The sequence below is a fragment of the Ips typographus genome, linkage group LG4 (assembly GCF_016097725.1).
Source record: "Ips typographus isolate SLU linkage group LG4, UJ_Ityp_2.0, whole genome shotgun sequence".
NCBI lineage: Eukaryota > Metazoa > Arthropoda > Insecta > Coleoptera > Curculionidae > Ips > Ips typographus.
Window position 1 is genome coordinate 9265293 of NC_138425.1, and position 25581 is coordinate 9290873.

The 25581-nt window shown below is 34.0% G+C and overlaps 3 protein-coding genes and 1 long non-coding RNA gene across 12 annotated transcripts in view; 2 read left to right on the forward strand and 2 right to left on the reverse strand.

Annotated features, from left to right (window-relative positions):
* Positions 1-564: 564 nt before the first annotated feature.
* On the forward strand, positions 565-2537 carry LOC145727931 (dual specificity protein phosphatase MPK-4-like). The gene is made up of 5 exons (XM_081977800.1): positions 565-856; positions 918-1220; positions 1271-1426; positions 1761-2077; positions 2138-2537. The coding sequence occupies exons 2-5, from the start codon at positions 944-946 to the stop codon at positions 2306-2308; spliced, it is 921 nt and encodes a 306-aa protein (XP_081833926.1). The 5' UTR covers positions 565-856; positions 918-943; the 3' UTR covers positions 2309-2537.
* A 1-nt stretch (position 2538) lies between these two features.
* Positions 2539-2874, reverse strand: LOC145727935 (uncharacterized). Its single transcript, XR_014177960.1, has 2 exons — positions 2734-2874; positions 2539-2675 (listed from the first exon to the last, which is right to left on the reverse strand). It is a non-coding gene; the product is annotated as an uncharacterized LOC145727935 (long non-coding RNA).
* Positions 2875-2995: 121 nt separating this feature from the next.
* LOC145727923 (uncharacterized) lies at positions 2996-8145 on the reverse strand. The gene is made up of 9 exons (XM_081977791.1): positions 7720-8145; positions 5682-5864; positions 5412-5616; positions 5190-5360; positions 4253-5142; positions 4011-4198; positions 3584-3956; positions 3389-3530; positions 2996-3328 (listed from the first exon to the last, which is right to left on the reverse strand). The coding sequence occupies exons 1-9, from the start codon at positions 7960-7962 to the stop codon at positions 3195-3197; spliced, it is 2529 nt and encodes an 842-aa protein (XP_081833917.1). The 5' UTR covers positions 7963-8145; the 3' UTR covers positions 2996-3194.
* Positions 8146-9052: 907 nt separating this feature from the next.
* pum (pumilio) overlaps positions 9053-25581 on the forward strand; it is an 82612-nt gene continuing 66083 nt past the window's right edge. Inside the window, exons 1-7 of one of the 9 annotated variants that reach the window (XM_081977781.1) lie at positions 9054-9390; positions 11044-11264; positions 11324-11662; positions 17060-17101; positions 21520-21634; positions 24924-25054; positions 25097-25326. In XM_081977781.1, coding sequence (XP_081833907.1) covers positions 11052-11264; positions 11324-11662; positions 17060-17101; positions 21520-21634; positions 24924-25054; positions 25097-25326 — 1070 coding nt within the window. In that variant the 5' untranslated portion in view covers positions 9054-9390; positions 11044-11051. Of the gene's footprint in view, positions 9391-9756; positions 9899-11043; positions 11265-11323; positions 11663-13734; positions 13999-17059; positions 17102-21054; positions 21248-21519; positions 21635-24923; positions 25055-25096; positions 25327-25581 lie in introns of those variants that run through there. The other 8 variants (XM_081977786.1, XM_081977783.1, XM_081977782.1 and 5 more) reach the window with 8 other exon arrangements.

Genomic DNA, 25581 nt, shown 5'->3' on the forward strand with positions numbered 1-25581 from the left:
TTTTTTTATTTCGTAAGGAGTACGATTGATAGTGGTTAGTGATTATGAGACATCCTGTATTTTTGATACAATCAATCATATCAAATTGATCTAGTCTGACATGTTTTCCAGTAGAAGTTCAATATAAATATGAATGATAAAATCTTGCAAAAAACAATAACGTTAAAGTTTGTATGTTGGAAGAGCGATTCACATAATCAATAAGTTATAACGCAATCACATGTAAAAACTACGCAAACAATAGATGTCATTAATAAAAATTCTTCTAGGTAGTAAAACTCTGGTAAAATTATTAATTATTTCATTTATGTACCCACTCATGAAGTAAATTAATCAACGTCACAAAAATCAGTAGGTATACTTTTTATTTAAAACAGAATTGTCAAAAAAATAGTAACAAAATTACATAAAACATAGTAACAACTGGTAACAATAAAAAATTCACCGGAATAATGCCGGAATCAAAGCATATTTTCAATCATTTCAGTCCATGTACATGTTACATGATCAGTGTTTTTCTCTCATTTTTTTTTGACATTTGACTCATTTTTTAGGTTAGGTTTGAGAGGAGAGTTTAAGAGGTTATTATTCATGTTTTGTTGATATTTTGGTCTTTAATTGGGGGTCTAAGTTAACAATTAACTTTAAAGATAACAAACACGTCATATTGTCAACAACAATTGCTTTTTAAGTTATAAGTACTACAACATTCGCATCTGTCTAAATTGGGAACGGTGACACAGAAATCCTCCTAAACAAACTTTAGAATTATCTATACTATTTGGCTTTGTGTATCAGAATTTAGAAACATTCAGTCAGAAAAAATAATAGTTTAACACTTGCCAACCAATTAAAGGTTTGTCCTTACTTGTTTAGCTAGTAAAACTTATTTGTTCACTAATTTATTATGACTATAGTTTTAGAGTGCACTAAGAATAACAACATGTCATCTATCCTACATAGAGAAGATTTCAGTTTAGGGCCGATCAGTGTTGATGAAATTGAGCCAGGATTATTTCTTGGAAGTTGGGCGGCTGCAAAAGACATAGAAACCTTGAGCAAGTTGAGAGTTTCACATATAATCACTATAGATACCTGCCCTTTGCCAAGAAACATCACAGATTTAAGCCATCTAACCACAAAATTTATTCAACTCTCAGATCAGCCAAAAGAAGACTTATTAAGCCACTTTGATGATTGTATTCACTTTATTGAACAAGGTAAAAACATGTTAAACCATTTTATTCTTTGTGTAAGTAATTTTTTTTAGGTTTAAGCAAAGGTGTTGTTTTTGTTCACTGTTATTTTGGAGTGTCTAGAAGTGCCACTGTTGTAATAGCTTATGTAATGAAAAAGTATCAGCTTACATACACTGAAGCTTTTGAGAAAGTCAAGTCAAAAAGGCACATTGTGTTTCCAAATCAAGGTAAGAAGCTGTGACTACCATTTACAAATTAGTTTCACATTGACAACTTTGTCATGAAGTAATAAGGAAATTAAAACTTTGTTGCAAAAGGACAAGAAGGAAAAATACATTTAATGTTTTTTACATAAAAAAGACAATCACCAAAGTATTTATTATGTTGACCTGTGCATTAGATTTCTTGTGTGTTAGGTAATTCAACTAATTTTAGGTCCTATTATAGTGAAATACAATTTGTATTTCATGTGTGGACTAGTTGCCCTCAATCTAACAGAGTTTAACTTTAATTAAAATTTTGATCTTTTTAAAGAAATTGTTAATGGATAAAATTTTACAGGCTTTGTCACCCAATTAAAAATCTATAAAGACATGGGATATACTATAGACAAAAGCAATATCCACTACAAACTATACCGACTGAGTTTAGCAGCTGATAGAGTGAAGAAAGTAAAAATACTACCACACAACTTTATCGATCTGATTCAGCCAGACCCGGAAATTCCACAAACACAACCCAACCCAAATGTTTACAGATGTAGAAAATGTCGCAGAGTTTTAGCGTCGGAAAAAAATTTGATTCAGCATCAAGATAAGGGCATTCCATGCACAAAAACACATTTTCTAGAGCCCATTGCTTGGATGAATGCAGCACAGGTAAAACACTCAGCCAATACTTTTTTCTCATGTTTTAACAGTCAAATGAATTGTGTTTAGAATGTCCAAGGTAAACTATTTTGCCCAAAGTGTAATCATAAAGTTGGCTCCTTCAGTTGGGTGATGGGCTGTCAATGTCCTTGCGGCACTCAAGTGGCTCCTGCTTTTTATTTAGTGCCATCAAAAGTTGATTACACTAATGTGGTGAAAAATGTGGAAATGACTTTCTAGGGACGACTTAGAGCCTTTTTAAGGCAATTATTGTGATGCACAAATTTTTATTTGCTTGATAGTGATTCAGTGTGCCAAATATGAAAATCTCTCTCTGGGTTAAATGATACAGTTTGGTACTTAAACACTGTACCATAAGTACTAAGTATAGTTACTTAGTTTATTTAAATATATAAAGCTTTAATTGTGTTCTTACCTATGATAAATATATTTTGGGTTTACTAAAGAACTTTTTAATCTTGTCTAACCATCAGCTTTATTGCAGTTAAGTTTTACATTTTTTCTTTTTCTTTTCGCATATGGAAACGCATCGAACATTACCGACTTTCATTCTGTAGTCTTTGGGGATTAGCAGTTTTTTGAATAACTGGAAAAAAGTTTGTCACTGTTAACATCAAGCTTAGAATTGATCTCTTCAAACTTACATACACCCACGATATGGCATAGTCTAAAAATGGACCAGATTCAAATTCCAAAGGATCACCAAGATCCGATGGGGGTTTTTCGTCCCCAAATTTTTTTCCTATGGCGTCGAATATACGAAAAAACATTTTTTTCCAGCTACTTAAACTAATTTTGGCATAGATTTATGTCATGGCTTTATGGTTATTAAAGGATTTGTCATATGACTTTCCAGTCAAAATTTGTTTTGGTTGTGGTAATAAAAATTAAAAAAATACAATGAGATTGGAAACACTCGATTTTTAATTGGATTACTCTTTTGTACATTTTACAATTTAGTACATTTTTGAAACTTAAAAGCAAGTTATATACAAGTAAAGTATGGCTTATTTTAAACTACTGGAAACAGTGTTCCAAATATTGGTAAACTGTTCAGGTTGCATAAGAATTTAATAAATGAAGTATTTCCTTTTTTGCTTGCCATCTAACTTATTCTAGTATTCAGGGGATTGATAACTTTTCCAACCATCAATGCAACGTGAAGCTCTGAGTCTACGACAAAGTAGAGAAACGGGTGGTCTGCTTTGAAACGCACAGGCGGATACTGTTGTAGATTTTCTAAAAATTAAAAAAAACACCAATGTACAGGATGATTATTGCTCAATTACGCATGCTAACTGTAACGTTGCGCAGATGGATCCAAGTAGTTTCTAATAGTTACTGTTACGGCTTGTTCAATATTAGTAACGTAAATGTCAGAAGCATTGGTCATTGGACTAAAATCTGATTGACGTGGTTCGAAAATTTTGCGAATCCCCAGCTGGAAAAAAATGTTAATCCTCTATTTGCTAGCATCATCACATATTTAATTACCTTCTGCAAAGTTGGAGTCAATGTAACGTAACCTTTAAGCGTAAAGCTTGGAATAATTGCTTCTACATGAGTCAATCTAAGATTATCCAATATAAACCTCAAATTTCCATACAATCTTAAATCGCAAATCAACTGATCCACACCGTCATCTCTTAAAGGTAATAACAGCAATAAGTAATACTTAGTACTGTCTAAAGGAAAACTTAAAGCAATTGCGTTGAGGTTGGGCACAAACATGTACGGTAAAACCGTGTCATATTTCATAAAAGCTGCAGGTTCTCTATACTTTCCGTATACTGCGAATGTTGTCCCTTCTTCTGGTACGTAGTGGGTTCTTTGGGACAGAGCCACAAATTGAGGTTCCTCGTATAATCTACAGGGTGCTAGAGTAAAGTTCGGTGTTTAATGGAAGTATTAGATTACCTGCATTCTGCATTTGTGCCTAGCAATTACATAATCGACTATCGGCGATCTAACGCTTCTTTTTAAATTAGCGTTTTGCCCTTCTGGAGATGTCATTAAATTGTCTTCAACTCCTGCGCCATTGTATTCTGGAGGAACATTTTCGTCATAGTTGTAGTTAGGGACAAAGTTTTCATTACTTTCTAAGTTTTCCTAAAATGACCAGAATTAAATTAAGTATCTTCTCTTAATTTAACAAAAACTTACCTGAACATTATTGGTAGTTCCAAAGAAAAAAGCTGTAGTGGTTTCCTGGTCCTGGTCAGCAAATAACTCAGTCGTACTTGCCACTGATTCGATTGTTTCTAACGAAGTTTGTGTAACTGAGGTTGAGCTGGTACCTTCTGGTTCTAACACGTTTATTGTCGTAGACTCTTGTGAAGATGTTACGCTGGTGGAACTTTCGACATCTTCCATCGAAAACGTTGAAAAAGTATTATTCTCAATACTTGCTTCTGTGTTAGTTGATGGGGTTGTTATCTCGAAAGTAGTAGTTTCAACTATAGGAGAACTGAATGATACGACTGGTAAGGTGGATAGACTTAGTGTAGTTGAGTCTTGACTTGTTGGACTAGTATTCAAGTCTTTTAATGTCATTGTGGTTGGTTCAACTGTAGAAGTTGCTATTTCTCTAGTAGTCCTTACAGTATTTTCCTTGATTTTAGTTGATGTTTCAGTCTCTGTCGTAAGTTCCGGCGGTGTTACGGTCACTATTTGCATATTTGTCGAAGCTGTTTCGCTGTCACTGGATGTAGTGCTGTGAAGTTCAGCTGTTGTTTCCAGCATTTTTGTGGTCGTAAAGCCTGTAGCTGTTTTCGATTGACTGGAAGATGTCACTGAGGTCACCCGAGCTGCGGTCGAGCCCGTGCTTTTGGTATTTGTGCCCAATTCTTCATTTGGTGTAGTGGAAGATGACGTAGCGGTTATTTCTAAAGTTTCAATAACTGATGTTTCTGTGGCGGGTGCCGTAGAAGTAGTGACAGCTTCTGTTGTAGTGGTTTCAGTTCCCGTGGTAGTTGTGGGTGTTTCAGTAGTTGTGGTGGTTGTAGGGGGCGGTAGGGTAGTAGTGGTTGTTAATTCTTCTTTATTATTTATAACTGAAACCTTTGATTAGACAAAGAAAAAGTGATTTTAAAGTTTTTACTTTCAACTTCAGTTGTAGTAGTTGGTGCGCTAGTAGTAGTTGCAGGTGTAGGTATAGATGGAACGGCAGTGGTTGTGGTAGGCGGACTGGTAGGTGGGACTTCTGCTCCACCTTTGCTTATAACGCTTACTGTAGTTTCTTCGGCTTTTTCTGTAGTGGTCGATGTAGTATCTATAGAATGTTATAAATAAAAAATAATTTTTAAAGTTAAATGACAGTTACCATCAGAAACTCCAAAACCAGTCTCTAGAGTGGTACCTTCTACAGTTTTTCTGGTTGTAGGCGGGTCCGGATATAAAGCATTGTTAAAGGAATTGTAGTCGAATCCATAAAATCGAAGGACGTCTTCATATTCACTCTTCAAGCTAACGTTATTCAAATTAAGTGTTAGACCCGCTAGAAAACCTTCCTCGGGAATAAAGTAGCTCTATAAGTGTAAATTAAGTCAATTAAAGTGAAACTTTGAACACTAGTTTGACTGTTTTGTCACACCTTTAAATGCCGGTGGATGTCCCTAAGTCCCACACGAATCAATTGCTTATCATGGGGTATCCGAGCCGAATGCAAGATTTCATGGAACGAATCACCTTGCAGACCTTCACTTAGTGCAGCTAGAACACTAAACGCTCCATATGGCGATATTGCTATGTTGTTTTCATTGTGTTCATTGTGGATCTGCAATACAACGATGTTGTTAAACATTACCGAGACAACGGAACACAAATCAGTTTTTCTGATGTGTGAATGGTTTTGTGATAAATTATTGTTTTTTGTATTATTGGATTTAATTGGTTTAAGTAACCTTATTTAAAGTTTTTCCTTAAATATACAGGCTAATTATTAACGGATCGGAGCATGGCTACGTTGATTTAGATTCAATATGTAGTTGTTTAAAAGTATTTAACAAAAGTTAAGTTGCAATAAATAATTAACACTGATAACTTGGGAAACATATAGACAGTGTGTCATTATAATTACTCTTAAACAGTTAACTACATAATGAAGATAATTTCAGCAGTAAGGTCGCGCAAAAATCCGCGTAATTTAATCGGTTTTGTTTCAGTTACGGGTTCTACCCAACTATTTGCGCATTCTTAGACGTTTTAATAGACGAGTTCCGAAATTTGGGCAATCCTACTACTTACTTAATTACGACCCACTCTGGGTCCTAATTTGAAGGAATTAGGAAACGTTTGGCAAGTTTTGCTCGGCGATGACTCTATTGAATTATGTGGTAGTTTAAGATATTATACTGGAACAAAAGGGTTTATCCGAATCAGAATAGAAAGTTTAGGAACATACAATTTCAGATCGATGAGTACACTTTACCCTTCAATGAGTAATTATCACACGTGTTTGAAACAGTTTAATAAGTGATACAGTGTATCTAAATTCCAATGCATCAAAAAATTCGTTCTAGTCTAGTTTTGGATCCAATCATTAAATACCTAATTCCGTTTTGTGCATATATAGCCGGAAATGGATTATTCGTGCTACTTTTGAATTTTATACTTTTAGTGACTGAATCTAATGCCAATTTCATAATACTCGATCGTTATGTAGAATTCTAGGCTGTAGGATTCTAGGCTGATAATCATCGGATATGATATGCATTTGAGGCTAGCCGTGCGAATTAGTACGTGGCTCTTAATTTTGTTTAACGATTCATACAAATAAACTAATATTCGTTCATTCATTATTTAAGTGGTTATTTATAACATTTTGTTAATGTTACACTGTATCACGATGCAAAATTTAGATGACAGTAATGATTGGATGACAGCATATATGAACAACGAAAATGGTTATTAATTCTTACAATCTACATTTGCAGTCTATTATTAAACTCTTATATTACAAATTTATTATTATTTTGTATGAAGAAAAGTTAAAGGCGTGCTTTATATTTCAAATTTCTGTTAAATACTTCAGTACTTCAAAAAATAACAGGAATAAGTCTATAACAAAAATGTAAAGTAATAAGTTTATAACAAAACGCTAAGGAATTGTTTCATATGAAATTTTGGTCAAGTTCTTATGTACTGAATAAGAAATATTTATTGTATTGGATTTCTGATATCGGATAATTAAATCCACCACAGATCCGACGTACCTATACACACATATACAAAACAAACATTATGCTATAACTTGTGTTATTATGATTATAGCATCTGTGAATATTTACACAGCAAACTACACAATAGCTAGATACATATTCACATTTATTATAAGATTAACTAGTATTATAACATATTGGGAGTACAACATTTCTAGTCCAGAAAGTCAATTATGTTATTTTCGAAAAGATACTTGATTCAACTATGTTTTCTAAGATTTTTGTAAACCACAACATACATTTTTAAATTTAAACTATACATATATATTCACAGGGTTACATGGTAATAATGAGATACTGTAAGTGCTACAAGTTCTAATGAAACTCAAAAGTTTTAATTTTCTGTTAAAGTTAAAAATATAATGCAGAATAAATATGAACTTTATATTGAAGAAATAATCTAATACTTACAGCTAACAACTTAATTCCCAGATCATTAATAACATCAACAATAGCATCCATGGGTGCTGGGATTTTGCTTCTAGAATTCCCAAAGGCTCCTTGGTCTTGATTGGCAGACAACTCCCCCAAGTCGATGTGATAGTAGTCGTATAATACCGGCTGCCATGGTGCTTCGTCGTAGCACAGAACTGCCCGAAGAAGAGCCCAAAGAGCAGTACCGACCAAAAGGAGCGCTAAATGCCGCGTACGCATTGCGCGATATCTGTGTGTGAACTGGTTGATGATGATCCGGTGTTTTGCGGATGGACGAGACAATGGAAACCGAAGTTGAAACCATGAGCTTAAGAATTAATTGCAGAAGCAATTAAGATGGAACCGCTTGGGTTTGGTAATGGTCGAGCGGTTTTTATTATCAGACATAAGGTCTACTGCCTATACAACCCATAAAAACGTTAGTTCTGATGATGAGGTACAATATTATATTGAATGATAAAAAAAGTATACCTATTTTGGTAACTAATTTTTTTTGTTTCTACAGGGTGTCTAGACTAGTCCAGAGTAAGCCCATGATCAAATAAATACTTAAATCTGAAGATAGGAGTTTGACGCCACTGTTATTACAGGAAAAACGTTATTCTTAAACTTAACTAGTTAACTATTATTCAGTTTTAGAAAAAGGTTGCGATAGCCTATTATTGCATGGATGTATGTTTATAGTACTATTCCACACATTACTTTAAAGTCAAAGTTTTTTACATCGGCAATCACCCATATAACCATCAGTGTTGAAACACACAGTGCTATACAAGTGAGTTAGAAAACTAATTTTACTGAAATAAATGAGTACTTTTTTTCCCAAATCACCAAGAGCACCTACTTAAAAATTATATTGGCACACGCTCTTTTAATTAACGTTTATTGAAAACTCGCAATGGTCATGTCACAAACCTATAATTTCTTGGTAGAATTCACACCAAATTGCTATGGATCTATTTTGACGAGGTCAGATTGTAATAAAATTAACGAGCAAAAGCTACATCTGATCAGACAATTTAATTATACCTATTCAGATCTACTCTGTATATTTATTTTTTTATTTACTACTTATACCTGTTTCTTCTCCAGAGTTTTTACTATAATTTAGATACCATAAACCAACATATAATAGTTTAAACATTTTTCGTTATACGTGATAGGTCAATGATATTCTAATTTCAAAATTCATATAAATTGAGGGCTAAAGCTAGAAGTGTATGCAACCCAACTAACACTTCCCAGTTTACCTGGTTATCCGACATACTTTAGTTATAACATCAAAGTGTGCGCGAATCGCACGGCGCAAACTGCAAAACGCGCGACCCGTGCTGCGCAAGCGCAAGTTATAAAATGGCGATTAATCTATCAGAAATTTTCTGTCATTTATAAAATCCACAGAAATCTCTGGTATAAATGGCGTAATTTTTGAATCCGAGTATTGTGTAAATTGTATATAGTTTCTTGTACAGTTAGTGGTAATATTTTATGTTGTGACATCCATCATAGTGTTAAAATTGTGATCGATTATTGTGTTTGTGTACAGTGGGAAAAGCTCTTTTCGAAGCCGACGCCAAGACATAAAACGTCGATTTTCGCGAATAATACGGTTTGCTGATGCTGGATATTTGATTGGAATTGCGGCAGGTAAACCAAATTTGATTATTAAATGCAAGTAAACATTGTCTGGGTATGTTGTGCTGAGGTTTCTTTGTGTTGAATTCATCGATTGTCATTCGCCATTAATTGTTTCTAACCGGGATTCTGAAATGTCATCGCGTAAACAACGGGTAAATAATCAATTTATTTACCCACCCATGGTATCTAATTTCACCGAATGAAGGCAAAACTTTATTAGAGAAGTACAGGGCTTTTAAATTCTGATATGTTTATGGAATTTCCCATTACACACAATTTATGCAGTATCTTTGACAGACCTTTGATTTCCATGGCAACCGTTAAAAAAACTAAACTATTATTTGTCAAATTGAGCTGTTTATCTTTATATCATCAATATATTTTTTTACATGTCCAAACCAGTGTCCAAAGTACCATTATTATTAAATTTATTTTGAATTATCATTCTGGTATGATCATGAGTCAAAAAGCACCCCAAACACAAAGGGTCTTGATTTCAGGAAGTTACTGTTCACTTGTAAGTTAATGAGATGTTTTTGTGACCACGTTATTTTGAGTACCTAATCCTGACCTTGAGCAGACACAAAACAAGAGGCTATTTTCAAGGCTATTTTGGTCAAAGTGCTAGCCTAAACTTGTCAGTTGTAAAATAAAATTAGATGAGACAATGTAAACACTAAGCCCAAAATATTGTCTTTAATTGATATTTTATTTTATTAAACTGAGTTAAAATATGATATATATGATGAGACTAAAACTAAACCCAATCAGTAAAATAAATTTAAGCACAATTGACAAGGGATCTTTATTTTCTCTCCAATACCTGTTCTATTTTCTATTTAGTTACTTTTCCCAGATATTTTGATTTATTGTTTTCTTCATTGTTAAGGTTAAAGTACCCTTCAAAGAAGCCATTACCTACATTTTGGGTTCAATTTTTACCTAACCTACCCTTTTTACTCTTAACTGATCATTGATTCTAGCAAGAGCCTGAGCAAGATTGAGTTCTGTGTTCTGTTATTTTTTTAAAATTTTTTCTGCTTCTAAAATAAAATCACAAATTAATTGATTTCAAGTTTTGGTTTTCGGTATTGGAAAATATTCTTTCAGATGTTGAGATATTTTGTTATGATAATATTGGTAAGGTGTATCTTTATTCTAATATCTGAGAGTTTGGCCATTGGTTGAATCTTTCTTCAGCATTGCTCAATTGTAGAGGGTCACTTTTTAATTATGATTTAATAGTTCTAGCAAGAAACATATTGTAGAATATGTTTACAAGTTTTTGATAATGTAGGTAATAAAAACAACAAAATATAATCCATTTTTTAAATTCATTATAATTTTTCATAATTTTATATTCCACATTTATTTAGTTAGTTAGGTACAGTTAAATCCTCAAAAATAATATTTGAATAAGATATAATAATATACTTACCTAATAAGATTTGAAAAATTACAGTAATAAGAAAGCACATTAGACCCTTAATTCTTTAATAAGGTAATAACTGAAGTCTTTTAATAAATTAATTTTGCAGAAACTTTTGTGTATTATCACACTTTGGTTTTATATGATTTTTTTAGTGGAAAGCCAGTTTAACTGGTAATTTTTTTCAGTTGAAAAAATATTGTTGTTAGATAATAATTAAGGATTTACATTAGTGACACAAATGAAGTGGCTTGATAACAACGGAGGTGTGCCAGAAGGAGATGGCATCATAAAATCAAATATGGATAGTGTCAATAATGCCCTGGGGGGGCCCCAGCGCACACAAGATGATGCGGCTGTAGGTTATGTGTTTCAAAGGCCTCCTGACCCAGAGTTTCCATCTTTTGGACCTAAACAACTTAGGTGGGCTCAAGGAGATGATACTATTATGGAGGTAAAATATTTATTCAGAAATTGTGTACTAATACCAACTAAAACTTTATATTATTGCAGAACCCAGACAAATGGAAATATCCATCTAACCAAGGAGGTGGAAATTCTGGCTCCCCCTCAATTCAAGGCCCGAAAGTACCAACACCACCTACAGGTGGAATACCCACTGGCACAGCACATTATGGCGCAGCTTTACCTTCATCATTATATGACTTAGGAGGACACAATAAGCCTCAGATGACCCAACTTGCCCCAGAGCAGCTGATTTATATGGCAGGTGGACATCAGATGCCACCTAATAATCTTTCAATGCATCATCACTTTTTACAACAACAAACTTTGGCAGTTCAAGCAGCCCAGCAGCATAGTTTAAGACAACAGGTTCAACAACAACAACAGGTGAGTTGCATGTTTTTTTTAATTTATTTTGGATTTTGGAGTGACATGTTTCACTTATACTATGCTGCATAGGATATAGAGTTTGACATTTAGGTCACTTCTATAAAAGTTTATATAATAATGAAAAAAATAATTGCTTAATTTACTTCAATCCTACCTACCCTAACCTTTAAAAAAGGTTAGAGGTCAGATTAAATTTTTTATTGATCCACAACCTTAGAGAATTTTATTTATATTATTTGTTAACCAAAAATTATGCACCTATATTAATATAGGCACTTTAGATTTTTTAAAACAGTTCAATTGTTGTTTTGCATTATTTATCAAGAATTGTGTACCTAATACAAAACCCAAATAGTAATACAGATTTTTTGTTTGTAATACAAAAGGAAAACAGTTGTATAGCACAAAATAAAAAAGACCAACTTCTATTCTTTTTATTTAATAAATCTGTTGACAAATCTGTTTGCAAATGACTCCAAGGTAGTTGTATCAGTTCACCATTTCTTAATCTGTAATTTTTTGTATACACTACAAACTCTATTGATTAGTATTTTCAAGAAATTCTCTCTGGAAAGCATTACAAAGGCTAATAGCGGAATTTATGGTGGCAATAAAATACCAAAGATTTCAGCTATTTTAATGAGTTTCATTGTTCTCCACAGCAACCATCAAATCAACTAAATTTTTATGCATGGAATGTTTTTCTTGTTGTTTATAATAATATTTATAAGTATAAAATTATTATTATTTCTCCTTAACAGTGCCAATAGTTTGATTTTAGTTCTAATCAGAAAATAATAAATTTGATCTCTTGGAGTCTGTGTTATGGATCAAGTAAATGTCCTAAAAAATGTTTATTGAAGAAGTTGATTACAGATCACATCCGCTCCACACACAAGTTTACATCATTTTTCAAAATAAGTGAAAACAGTTTTCACAACAATATGATAAACAAAATTACTTTGTTGTTAGATTTGCTAGTGAAAAGACAGGTTATAATAACAATTAAGATTATAATCTTATAAGTTGGTCAGTTAACTGAGAAAACTAGCTTTGGATTACTACTAAAAAAGAGTTTATTTTTAAAGTTTTTAAAGCAAGACCATGGGTAGATTTCATGAAAATATTAATATTATTTATACTTCAAATTATATTAACTAAAATATTTCTGGTGCTAGTTCAATGTTTTGTTCACACATATTGGCAACGTTCTAATAAAAATATGACTTGGCACTGATTCAATAAAAAAATTTCATTATCTTTTATGATACACAATTTGGCAACTCCTTGGTTTACTTTTACTACTTAGCATTTTGTTTTTCTAGTGGTTTTAAGATTTGAGGCATATCAACTTGAAAACAGGTTGGAATCACAAACAATTTATAGAGTATTGTAAATTGTAATAACATAGCATCTAGGAAATGTTATGATGGGTTTTAATTAACTTTTTTCCTATTATCCCGGATTTTGTTATCATAATTAATTGTAAAGTTTAGTAGTAAGAGTGCAGTTCAATTCAAAGCAAATTTTATTATCATGTAACCTTCAATTGGGTTAGATTTTTATCAATTAATTCATAAAAACAACCACACAGTGACAACATTGCAGCTCAACACTGAGGGCGACACCCGCACCGCATTAGCTTCCCTTCACCCCCTCCCGACAGTCCTAACTTACCGGTCCATCGGCCGTGTGGCCGTCGCCCAATGTTGCAGACGTGCAACGTTGCCACATCTGTTTTTGTTGATGTCAGGTTGTATCAGTTTTAATTAGAAAAACTCGCTATTTTTTGTGTATTGTGTGATTTCACTTTGTTTTGCGAAGTCCGGGTAATGTTTATGTAAAGCGTTGAACTAGAAATGTTCTGATATTATGAGGGTTGTTTGATTAAAGGTACACATGTAATGAAGTACATTTTTTTTTGTGGAAATTGAGATTTTTCGAATTATTACATAAAAATAAACTAATGTAACTAACATTGCACAATTTGACAACGTTTCGTTTGCGCGCGTTCAATTGCCTCCGCCTCTTTTGTGTCGCGTTCAGGCTGTTCACAGTGTTCACGTTAGTTTGTGCCCAAACTTCGGGGGATTTTGCGCGACGTGGGTTCTCTTGGAGTTTTATCCGTCATCAGACGGTCAGTTATTTACTTAAAGGGTCATTTACTGCTCTACTCCGGTGTCAAAGAATTACGAAGAACGGCCAGTGGGAGATTATTCTGGAATATTCCATGGAGTTTTAATTGAATTATTGTTGCTTAAGTGCAGCGAACCTAAGTGGATTAGATAAATACAAGCATGATCGACATGGGTCCTGATATGGTTAACGACTATGTAAGAACAAAGATTTTTGTTTGTATTTGTTACTCTTATTAAGATGTTTTAAGTGTCAGTAAATTTACAAAAGCAACTATTTGTTTATTTGCGATAGGTCAAGAAACGTTTGTTTTTCTCTCAAAGGTTTAATCTTTTTGGTTAACAAGCCAGGCCGGCTGTTGAAATATGTAGTTACAAATAATGTAATATGGTTCTTGTTTGGGTTCTAATTGTATTTAGCAGAATGGTTCCAGTGCCTGTATACACAATGGAAGGGCTTGCGCCGAGTGTGCGTACTTGATTAAGTCAGATAAAACAAGTCTAAACAATCTTCTTAGTGTTTATCATTGTCAAACAGTCAAACGTCTTCATTCGTATTCCAATATCCAGTTTTGTGGTTTTTTATGATTTCAGCAGGGGAACGCTTTGTTTTCCCAATATGTTTTCTATTTATAGTAGACACCAGATTGTGCTTCGGCCATACGCCAAAGCGTATTGTCGGGGAGCAGGAACATCTGCATTCTAAAACTTGTAGGGTTGATGACCAAAAACCATAATTTTTCGGTTTTCTTCATATTCCATCTGTGGCCTTGCGAAAAGGGTGCTGCACTGCAGTAATTCCTGGAGAGTTAATCTTCCTTCCTGTGAAATATCGTTTGTCAATGTCAACCGCATGGACAAAAAGCGAGATTATCATGTCGTCATGAATGGGATATTAAACGTACGATAAAGAAGTAATTAATTAGTTTTAAGGGCGTGGTTGTACTGTCGCCCTCTAAAATTGAAACTTTAAAGTTTTGAAGGAGATTTTGAAGCTTAATATCACTTTTAAAATACTAAGGATTTTGAAGGAGGTTGTTTTCAGTTAATAAAATTAGTAATTAAATAGCTACTCCTACATGGTAACTGTAAGATGTAGCTTATTTTTAATCACATTTTGTAACGTTTTGCTGTTTATATTAAATTATTGCAATTAGATGGTAAATATCTTCACTTGACATAAGTTAACTAACTATTTATGCTTTCATATGAATTCATCCAGATGGATATTTTTGCTTGAGTTCAGAGGTTATACTCTGATAACTTTCTTTTTTTACCAGGTAATTTACATGAGCAACATAGCAAACTTTGTGAGGAAAGAGCGTATGGAAATGACTTATTGTTGACCGAGCCAGCTGCATAATCAAAATTTTGACCCTAATTTTTAACAAGGCATAATTATACGGTGCCTATAGATATTTAAATGTAGATTGCGCCTTGTGCTGACTTGCTTCTCGCTTAGCGGGTAGTTTGGAGTAGTTAAAAATCGTTGATAGTTAGCTTACAAATTATACTAAGGGCGGATTGCACCGACATATTTAAGGCCATCCTAGGCTAAATTTTGCTGTCTGTGATATCTGGTACATGATCTGTCACAGTCAAATCACAATTTAGCTTAGGGGAATCTTAGGGCGCCTTTAATTACGTCCGTGCAATCCGCCATAAATCTAAAAAAGGTAGTGCACATATATTTCAGGTGCAATTTTCCTTACCTTCCTGACTTGCTGCTACACACAACAGCAAATAAAGCCAAATTATTGATTTGACAGCATTGTTATGAAACGTTTAATTGATTTATTACGAGGTCACGTTATTCCTCAAATATTGAAATTATTCCGCAATAATCATTAGATCATTAGAGCAATAATTGAACTTGCACTATTTGTAAATTAGAATTTAATTACCTGCATCTAAAGGTTTTCGAAGTGGAAGAATGAACTCCAGAAGCAATTTAATTTGATGTTACGCACAAATTAATATAAAATATGAGACGCACTGATGGGCTGGTAAAAGAAAGGTCCATCGCACATAACCACCATAATTTATGAGGATAAGATTGATGAGATTTGAATAATTCGTAAAGCATGAAACCGGTCAACCGATTTTTCAATAAATTACGTGCTCTGTTTAGTTAATGTCCTGTTGAGCGTTTAATTATAAAATTAAAAATAATGGAAAATTGTTGTTTCCTCAAAAGTGAAAGTAACATTTTTGAAGATCACCTGGTGACCGATCATACACTTAGTATAGGAGAATACCTCAAATATTTAAGTAGCTTTGCATTTATCAAAATAGATGAAAATGTAGCTTTAACATTATGAAACAGGTTTTTACATGATGACGATGAAATAAGTTCAACGCTCTTTGTTTTTGGACTATGGTAGGCAATTTGTCTATAAAACGTCTCCAATCAATCCCCAATTGAAGGTAATATGATTCATTCATTCCTCAAATTACTTATATGTTGGTTAGGTTAGGTTAGGTTAGGTTAGGTTAGGTTAGGTTAGGTTAGGTCTCCAATCAATCCCCAATTGAAGGTAATATGATTCATTCATTCCTCAAATTACTTATATGTTGGTAAAAGAACCATAAATTACCAAGAGACAAAGTAGAACTTAGGAAAAAGACCTAAAGCTTTTGAAGAAGTTTAGAGTAAGCTTATCAGCAGTTTTAGTTTACTTGATTTTATTCTTACTAAAAATTTATATTGCTGCTTGTATTTTGAAAGTAAAACATTACATTAATGATCTTCAATTATCCTTTTAACATCTATTCTAGATATTGCTCGCGTGTTTCCAACTGTGCCCCAATTATCTGATCTTATAAGTATTATGATGGTATGGTTGCTGAGATATGGCACAGCTCCCAAAACCGGCACTCTGGTATTAACAACTTTGAAGCTGTCGTAATTTCGGTACATAAATGAAACAAATATACATCAGACATCCTTTAAATTGAATCTTATTTATCTTATTAATATAATTGCACTTTTCGCTGTCGCTCCCATCAGGAGAAGTGGACCTTGAACCAGCCGTCGACGTCGGGTTCACTAAACCAGCAGCGCCATCGCTAGCGGCGACCTGCTTCAGGGCCAACCTCTTCTTGCTTGTTCAGGCCTCACCTGAACACTTTTGTTTTGACCAATTTTTCTAAGTTTTTTTACGAGTTCAAGCTTTTTTTCTCCCTGATTCATTGTCTGATTTAGTTTAGTTTCGCTTTGTTCTGATCTGAGTTTTAAACTTATTTTTTATTTTTTCAGGTTAGTCATACAGTTCCTCGATCTTACGATCCGACGAATATGGTAAGACAAATTTTATTTTTTTGTGTAGTACTTATAATGAATCAAAAGTTGCTTTTTGTCAGAGCGCTTGTATCAAGTTGGTTAAATTGAACCTAACAAATTTGATTTCCTGCTTCTTGGAGTGACCTTTTTAATTATTTCGTAAAAGTCACCAATTCTATCGTTCAACTTGGTTCCCGTTACGATTAATTACTGAGGTGTAAATAGCAACCGTTAATAATTTGTAATTATCGCAGTTCAATGCTTTTTTTTCACTTATTAGTACTACTTAAGTGGTGTAGCACTTTTTTGACTTATAATTTGTAGTTTTTGACTATTAAAACACTGAATCAAGAAAATATGATATCTTTTGGAACGGCACAATAATTAAAATTTGTGTGCTTTAAAAGTAATCCAAATAGAGATAAAACAAAGATTAATAAGTTAAAGGCATAAAAGCAGTAATGTGTAGCGCTTTATTACTTCGAAATATTATTTTCTGGATCGCGGAGTAAAATTACGTTGAAAGAAGGCTCTTAGAGAATACGGTGATTTATGTAATGGAAGAAAATTGAGCTTTTGAGGGGGTTTAACAAGGGGTTTAATCTGATGAGATTCTTTTGAGTACTCTACCTGCTTGAACCTTTCAGCAGGTGTAAATTATAGTTTTATCGTCTTAAACTTTGGTGGTTTTATTTAAAGAGCTGCATAATGAAGATTTAAGTACTATTAGAGTACAATAATTAAATTTTGAAGAGTAAAAGCACTTTGACCACCAATGGTTCAAACTATAAAAAGCTTCTTGATTTAATGTGCATTTTCTAGGGTAATTGGAGCGACGTTTCTGTAACAATTGATTACTGTGGTATGTCAAAATTTGGTACAGTTCAGGTGGACAGGGGTAGATAAAATACTTTGAAAATCGTATTTTTAAATTCTGTATTTAGTCAAGAAACTGTTCGTCTAACGCCCTGTATAAGTGAACAATGCAATATAGTTAAGTAGAGCTCGAATCAGCTAAGAAAAGGCCACAGGCGTCATCAAACGATGATGTCACGATCTCTGTACGTCTCGCTTTAAATATTGCTGCTCTCGTTACTTTCCAAGTTGTTGCAGCCAGTCAGTGGCGTGTTATTATTTTATCAGTAAAATGAAACATTTTCGTCGTTTTTAATAAAGAAAATAAAAGACAACAAGTTTTTTAAAGGAATGGAAACTCCTTCTGCTTCTTTCTTCATAAATTGTAAGACGTTACTGACGATTTCACGGCCTTGGCTGTATATGATAACACCTTTCTTTCCAACCTTTTTGAAAGACATTTTGACAAAATAACGTTTTTTATTCATAACACTATGTGAACTTCAACTGCGACCATCAACAATACAACCAAAACACCAGACTAAAACGGAACCTAACCTAACCCCCTAAGTCTCCCTGTCCGCCACTACATTTTTTTAAACTTGGCAACACCGTTTAGAGTGCCTGCTAGTAAAAGCATATAAAAAGGTCCAAATGTCCCTGGCCGCTGCCGCATCTGTTTTAATTGTGTCCAAGTAAAAACCGTACTACGTTGCCAAGTGGCTTTTTGACCGCTTAACAATATATTTTCGGGAATATTTTAATAGGACGCCTCTGATTATATCTAATGCGACGGCAACTGTAGAAGGAGAAAGAAATAGTTTTAAAAACTGCGTCATTGATGATGCGGTGGCCTTTTCTCATCTGATTCGAGCTCTAAGTGCATCCATAATTAAAAATGAAGGCGACTTAGGTCTTGCTACCGTGGTGGCCTAGCCCATATTGCAGCAAAAATTGAATTAGTTATGTAAAATGCATGAAAAATATAAAGAATAGAATCAAAGGCAATTTGAATCAGTTCTAACTAGAGAAGTGACAGGATAAATTAAAATTGGTTTTCACTTGAACGTGTACTTAATTCTAAGTTTAGATAAAGTAATTGCAAGGGTGATAAAGTTCATTATTGCAAAGTAGCATTCCGATTTTGTTATTCGAACTTTCAACCCAAGTTCTGAAGACGTATAAATCAAAAAGTTTTCAGCATCACTTTGTCAAGTTGTTACGTAGTTGCTTCCTCTTGACCAGGCTCTATTTGGCTCAGTTCCAAGGGTGCTTGCTCATCCACTTCCGTGTTTTGTGTGCGTTCTTTCTTCATTGAGCCATGCATTAAGCCACTTCCGCATTTGGCGTGTTTTTCCTGTGATATCATGAGTGATCAGAGGTATACGTACAAAGGAACGACGGGTTAAAGATTAGTGGAGAGGCTTAAAGGAGGGTGCGCTGACCCCTTAACTTATTAAGGTCAGTTTTACTGGTGGTTGCGTGTCTAATTGATTAGGTCAGTTTTTTGATTTATTTATTTTCGTAAGTTTTACCTGGATAACAAAAATGTTGTCATCGATTTCAACATTCTTATTTTGGTCATGTATATTGATGTACTTGGGTGAAGGTCAACCTCGAAAACGTTGACGGCATTCTGAATTCAATTCTCATCGTCGCCGCGAGGTCGTATCAATCGTCGGCGTCAAAATGGGAAAAGTGGGCGTATAATCCTGACATTACTTTAAATAAGTTTGATAATGAATAATCTAAATCTTTTTAGTTCAGTGGGTTATGCCGGTCAAGGAAAATTTTATTATTGTCTAAGTTTTTGTTTTGGTCAGGATAAAGATTTGCAATATTAACCTATCATGTGTAGTTATTTAAGTGAACTAGTTTGTTATGCAGTATTTTGCAATAAGTGTCATTGTCGTTACATACAATATGGTTTGATTTTTTTATTCCTGAGTGGCTGTAGATGATTATACCTACATGAACATGCACAAATATTAGTATATTTTCTATAATTCCGACATATTAAAAACTGTAACAGAATATTTTATGCCGGTTATTTGCATTTGTGCAAGACAGATTTGGTAAGCGGTTTCTACATACGAGGTTATCCGGATCTTAGTCTTTTTATCTGCAGAATATACATGCTGGTGCGTGTTGCAACAACTAACACACAATCATTATTCATCTGCAGTGCTAATAAATAATATAAACGTGCCTAAACCGTGATGGTTAACGACGACATCATTGTTTGGCTTATTTTAATATTTGTTTCATTTTTCACTTTTTTTTGATCAACCCGGTACCAGTCTTTCTCCGATAACCATTATTAATGTTATGTGTGACATTTTGTTTTTTGGTGGTTCTAAAATGATGGGCATACCTGCCTAGATTATTTCATATTGAAAAAGCATTTTTATGGCTTCAAATAAACTGTTATATTGGCAATTAAATTATCAAATTTCCAATTAACAATGACTTGTAACTACTCCAGAATTGCTCTGTGAAATTTCTTTTTGATTGGCTTCAGTACAGCAAAGATTTCCTATTAAAAAACCAATTAATAGTTTCATTAATTGTTTTGATGCAGCACAACATTGAGTTTTTTGTAGCATTTATTTTCTGAGAAAACCATATAAGTCTTATGCAATTGGTATGTGAAAGAAATAAATGTTATTCGCTTAGAGGAAAAATAGTTTAATTATGTAACAATTAGCTTAAGCAGTGCAAGTTGTGCGATTTTAGCTCCCACAAACTGGCCAAGAGTAAAAATTGTTCAAAGTCACATCCACGAATAATAACAATCCGAAGGTTAACCTTTGTATTTAGGCAATAAAACAACAGTAAATTGGACCATTCCCTTAAGATGAATACGGTCCTGAAAAACGTCTTATACCTGTTCAGTATTTTCATGGTCTTTTTGTGTGTTAACAGTGCGTCGTGTTGCCATATAATCTTTCAGGATCTGTGAAATCGTGACAGAAAGAATACTGAACAGTGACGATACTCAGACGATCGATATAAAACTAGGCAACGTCGCTCATACCAAGCCAGCTGGCCTTACAGACCTGAAACCCTTGGAACTTTTGTTTTCTTTGGGGCGTTCTCATCGAAAAACCCGTCTTTATCTACACATACTCAGTCTGTCGGAAATCTTCGGTCGTCCAAGTTTTCATCGTTTTTTTTTGTAAATATTGTATAGTTATTAGTGTAAATTTGACAGTAGAGTGTCAATGTCCTTACTTCTACAAACTAAATTAACATTTTTGACTTTGGATTTATAAGTAGTAATGCTATAGTGACAGTTTGGACAAAATGGTAGGTCCTTTGTTGTGCTTTGATCAATAATTTAAGTGCTAACCTTGCTATTCTTTGGAGAGTACCACAAGTAATAACTAGTATTAGTGTTAAATCGTTTTTTTTTCTAATGAGGCAGTATAAAAAAAAACTAAGCTATTTGTTATAGAAAAAGTTAACAGAATTGCAATTAATGATTTTTATAGGACTTATCCAACATCCGTCTTAGGCGTTATAAGTAGACAGAATTTTTTTTTTATAACTGTTAGAATCATTTTGAACTCTTTTTGCAGATTGCTCCTTCGGCGAAAAAACTATGGGGATTGGAAGCAAAAGATGGCAAATCATTGGCATTAAATCACCTCAATCACGAAGGTGTTTGGAGAGATCCAACATGGGCTGCACCAGGTATGTGTTGTCAATATAATTTTAAAGTAATGATGAAACTGTTTTGTCTCTACACTCTGTGCGTGAAAATACCAAGAATTCTAATGACGTGATTAACATACGGCCGTAATCGTAGTTATTTGTTACACTGACAAAGAACTGAACTAAAATAATCACCTTAATGCTTTGAAGTCGATTTGGCAACTGTGGAAGGAATAAATTCCAGTTTCTGCTGGCGATGCTGCAACGACCTACGCCAAGGTTTTCTCTCCCGCCGGGTCCCCCGAAAGTGATTCTACGGACGATAAATCCAGTTTTTTTATACATTGGGGGTGATTTACTTTAGAGCAGGTGGATAGAGAAATTGATGTTAGTCTGGCTCAATTTGTTTCGTACCGTTTTTAAATATTACATGACGGGATCTATCATCCTCATTAATTTGAGTTTAGTTTTATTCTTGGTAGCATATTTCATGACATTTATGTGTTTACACACCCTGTATCATCAAAAGGAAAGTTTTAGTTACTTTTTTGAAGTTGTATTAAGCACTGGGGAAAACTGGTGACAACGTAGATGAGTATTTCTGTAATGCATAAGACATTAGCTAAATGATGCTTCTTACATAGATTTACTGCTGACAGCTTCTCAAAAAAAACTTATCAATTATGCCGTCTTTTGTGTGCGAAGTCTCTAAAGACTGGGATTTTTTAAAGGTCGTCCACAATCAACCTAAATCACGCCGGATTTCCTTTCAAACCCATTATAAATTTTCGACTGAAAAACCTGAGCTTTGACGTTTTACCAGCATTTATCTCAAACATGGTCCTGCAAACTCTGCCTGATAAAGTTAAATTGATGGTGCATACCCTAAACTAAATGAGCGTTGAACTTTCCAGGTCAACGAAGAAGCCATTTTCCACCAGCATGCTGGTGTCGCCACCGAGAAAACTCCATTTGGCGCTGTTTTGCGACGCGTTTCGTTATAGGGGCGTGCCGGGCGTCGGCATCGTCGCCCGGGCGACGCTTTTTGCCGGGACGCCCGTTGCCCCGGCGACCCACGTCTGCTATTCTGTTTGCAGCCCTGTCTCTTGCCAAGATGCCAAATGTGGCTTGTTTTCCTTGGATGTTTGATCTTCCAGTCAGTTCATGTCTCATCTATGCAATTGATTTTTGATTTTCAACCAAGCCGTTAATAATGTCATGTCTTTCAGTGTCCGATGTATTTCACAACGAAATGTGTTTAGTTAATTTGGCATTTTAGGTCACAGCAAACAATAGAAGAGACAGGGAGATGCTAAAACTCAAGCCATTTAGATGGCTTAAAGTTTTGAATTTGAATCTTGTTTGTCATGCATTAAACTGAATGTCACAATCTAAGCACAAATCCTTACTTGTATTAAAGCCATTAAAATTAATTACGGTGCATCCGGATTTTGAAGGTGGAAGCTGTTCACATAGTCCAAAACACAAGAGATGAGACAGACTTACTCACAGACTTTTTCATAGGTTCAATGGGAAAAATGGTATTCTGGTGGTGAAAAATTGTTCATAGTTGTCCATCCCATTTCAGAGTAAAACAACCGATTATGTAATTAATGTAAATCTCTTGGATATTACTGTTGTATTCTTTATACTTCATTTTGTTCAAAGCATATCTATGATGAAATTGAACAACAGAAAGAAGTTGACAACTGGACGTAGCATGTCCCGTTTGACATAATCAGCTTATGCATTGAATATATTGACTTGTGTCTTGGAAATCTTTTGAACTAAGGTTCATGTTTTATTCATTTATAATGTTTCGAGATTTATTTCCATGGCGAAGATTAAGAAACCACCAATTTTCCATGGCGAAGTTTAACAAACCAATTCTATCTGCTATTATTTTGCACAGAGAATTTTTGATCCGATTAATTTTTACTTAAAAAATATACTATTACTCTTGCTAAATATTGTAGGAAACTATTTGCATGTTAATAGGTGATTAATAATCTCAACGAAATACCTTTACCATCTAGCTGCATGATTAATCTCTTTATTCATGAATAAACACGTTCATTGAATACATATTCGTTTACTTACATGTTTAATAAACATTAGACTATGATTATAATTTCACTTTCATTGATTGAGTCATGAGGTAAATAAATCATAACAATTATGGCAAAAGTCAATAAAGGTAAATGTTTTGAATGTGACGTTATTTTCCTTATCACATTTGTAATTTTGGTCATAGTTGGTTAATTTTAGATACAACTTGATATCGAAAAATCGTTTGTGCAACACTGAATTCTTTATAAGACATATTAATAACCTTAAATTTGTCTCTCCTTGCACGCATAATTTTACCAACTAATATGTGATTTCGAGGCACGCCAAACCCATAAGTTTAATATCACCAAGTATTATATACCAGTGACTCGACCAGTTAGCTATTATTTGTGACAATAATAGTAACGTTTATCCAATAGTAAGGTTGTGGGTGAAGCAAAAATTACGTCTTTGTTCGCATATTACGTGTATATTGTTGAGAAAGCTGTATAGGAGTGTAAAGAACAGAAGGCGGCTAAATTTAACCGTATTTTGCAACCGAGAAGTAAAATTTTATACAAATTTATGGGTTTGTTTATTAAATTTAATACGCGAAATTATTCCGGAAACTGGAAACTGAAAATACAAGTAATTTAGATGTTTTTTTATTTAGAACTTTAGAAATGCACTATTTAATTATTTAATCTTTATGGTCTAGAATTTTAAAACTCAACATTCTAAAACAATTGTATGTACACAGCTAGACAAAATTCTTACAACATTCGGCAAACAAATGATAATGGTTTCATCAAACTTCCTTTTTGCGGTTACCTCCGTTATAATCTTTCAAAACCTGTTATTTTTGTGAAATATGATAATTCCTAGTTTTTGTTTTATGCTCCGGCAATATTAGCAGTATAGCGAAATTTTTAATGTAGTTTTTCTAATTATATTTTGCCGTTAATAATACCTGCGTTTGAAAACAGCCATGACACAAGTTTTTAACCTTGCAAGTTAGACTAGTATTAGTGGGGTATAGGCAAATAATTGGTTGTCTTCTTGCAAGGTTTTAAGCCTACTTTGCATACCCATTATCGGTCATGTTAAATGCTGTTAAGAATAAATTTTCGTTAAGCGTTTTATAATCATGTAAGTGCAGAATAATGACGTGCTTAAGAATATTTCCTAAATAAGGTATTTTCTGGATTACTCGAATTATGAATGAGGAGATTTTTTAAAATTTAGGTCAGGAAAGTATAATAATTAATACTAATTTTAGGTGATCATGCGGTTACAGCATCCTTGGCAATGGGTGGCCGTCGCGGAGTTTTTCCAGGAGCGGGCGGAGATCCAGGCGGTATTCTTTCTCCTAGAGGATCCGACGGACCTGGTGGACTCGGCGTTAAAATGGTATTAAATATGATTACAAAGTGATTTTATCCACTCCTACAGCAATTTGGATTCGCTCAGGTGGAGTACGTGCTCGGTACTTCCCCGACTGGGGATAAGAGTGGCCAAACTGTACCGGGCGGATTAGAGCAACGAATGCGAGTTTTACATCTGGACGATAAAGATCATCCAAAAGACAAGGGAGCACAGCAGAGCCCTAAAGACGAACAAGGAGTTAATGGACAAGTTTCCCAGCAGCAGGCTAATGGACAAGAAGATGACAAAGGATTCAAGTGAGTTTGTTAAAATTGTAGCTATTGGAACAGACCATCCAAGTTTTTACAATTGCCGTTGGGAGGGATTAATCTAAATAATTCAGAAAATCAATAGTCTCGTCATTTTATAACTGTTCTCACAAATATAATATGCTTACTACCACCCTTCTGTATGATTCGCTAGACTGAAATGCACCCCAGCCAGTTTCTATTTAATATACATATGCTCTGTTTCTCGTCTGGTGAAGCTGCAAATGTTAGTCATATTTCCTC

Bases quoted from the DNA above. Each gene is read 5' to 3' on its own strand.
- LOC145727931 (XM_081977800.1), top strand. From the start codon at position 944: ATGTCATCTATCCTACATAGAGAAGATTTCAGTTTAGGGCCGATCAGT. The intron at 1,221-1,270 runs GTAAAAACATGT...AATTTTTTTTAG, and splicing joins TATTCACTTTATTGAACAAG to GTTTAAGCAAAGGTGTTGTT. The intron at 1,427-1,760 runs GTAAGAAGCTGT...AAAATTTTACAG, and splicing joins CATTGTGTTTCCAAATCAAG to GCTTTGTCACCCAATTAAAA.
- LOC145727923 (XM_081977791.1), bottom strand. From the start codon at position 7,962: ATGCGTACGCGGCATTTAGCGCTCCTTTTGGTCGGTACTGCTCTTTGG. The intron at 3,957-4,010 runs GCAGGTAATCTA...AGCACCCTGTAG, and splicing joins GCTAGGCACAAATGCAGAAT to ATTATACGAGGAACCTCAAT. The intron at 3,329-3,388 runs GTTAGCATGCGT...TTTAATTTTTAG, and splicing joins TCCATCTGCGCAACGTTACA to AAAATCTACAACAGTATCCG.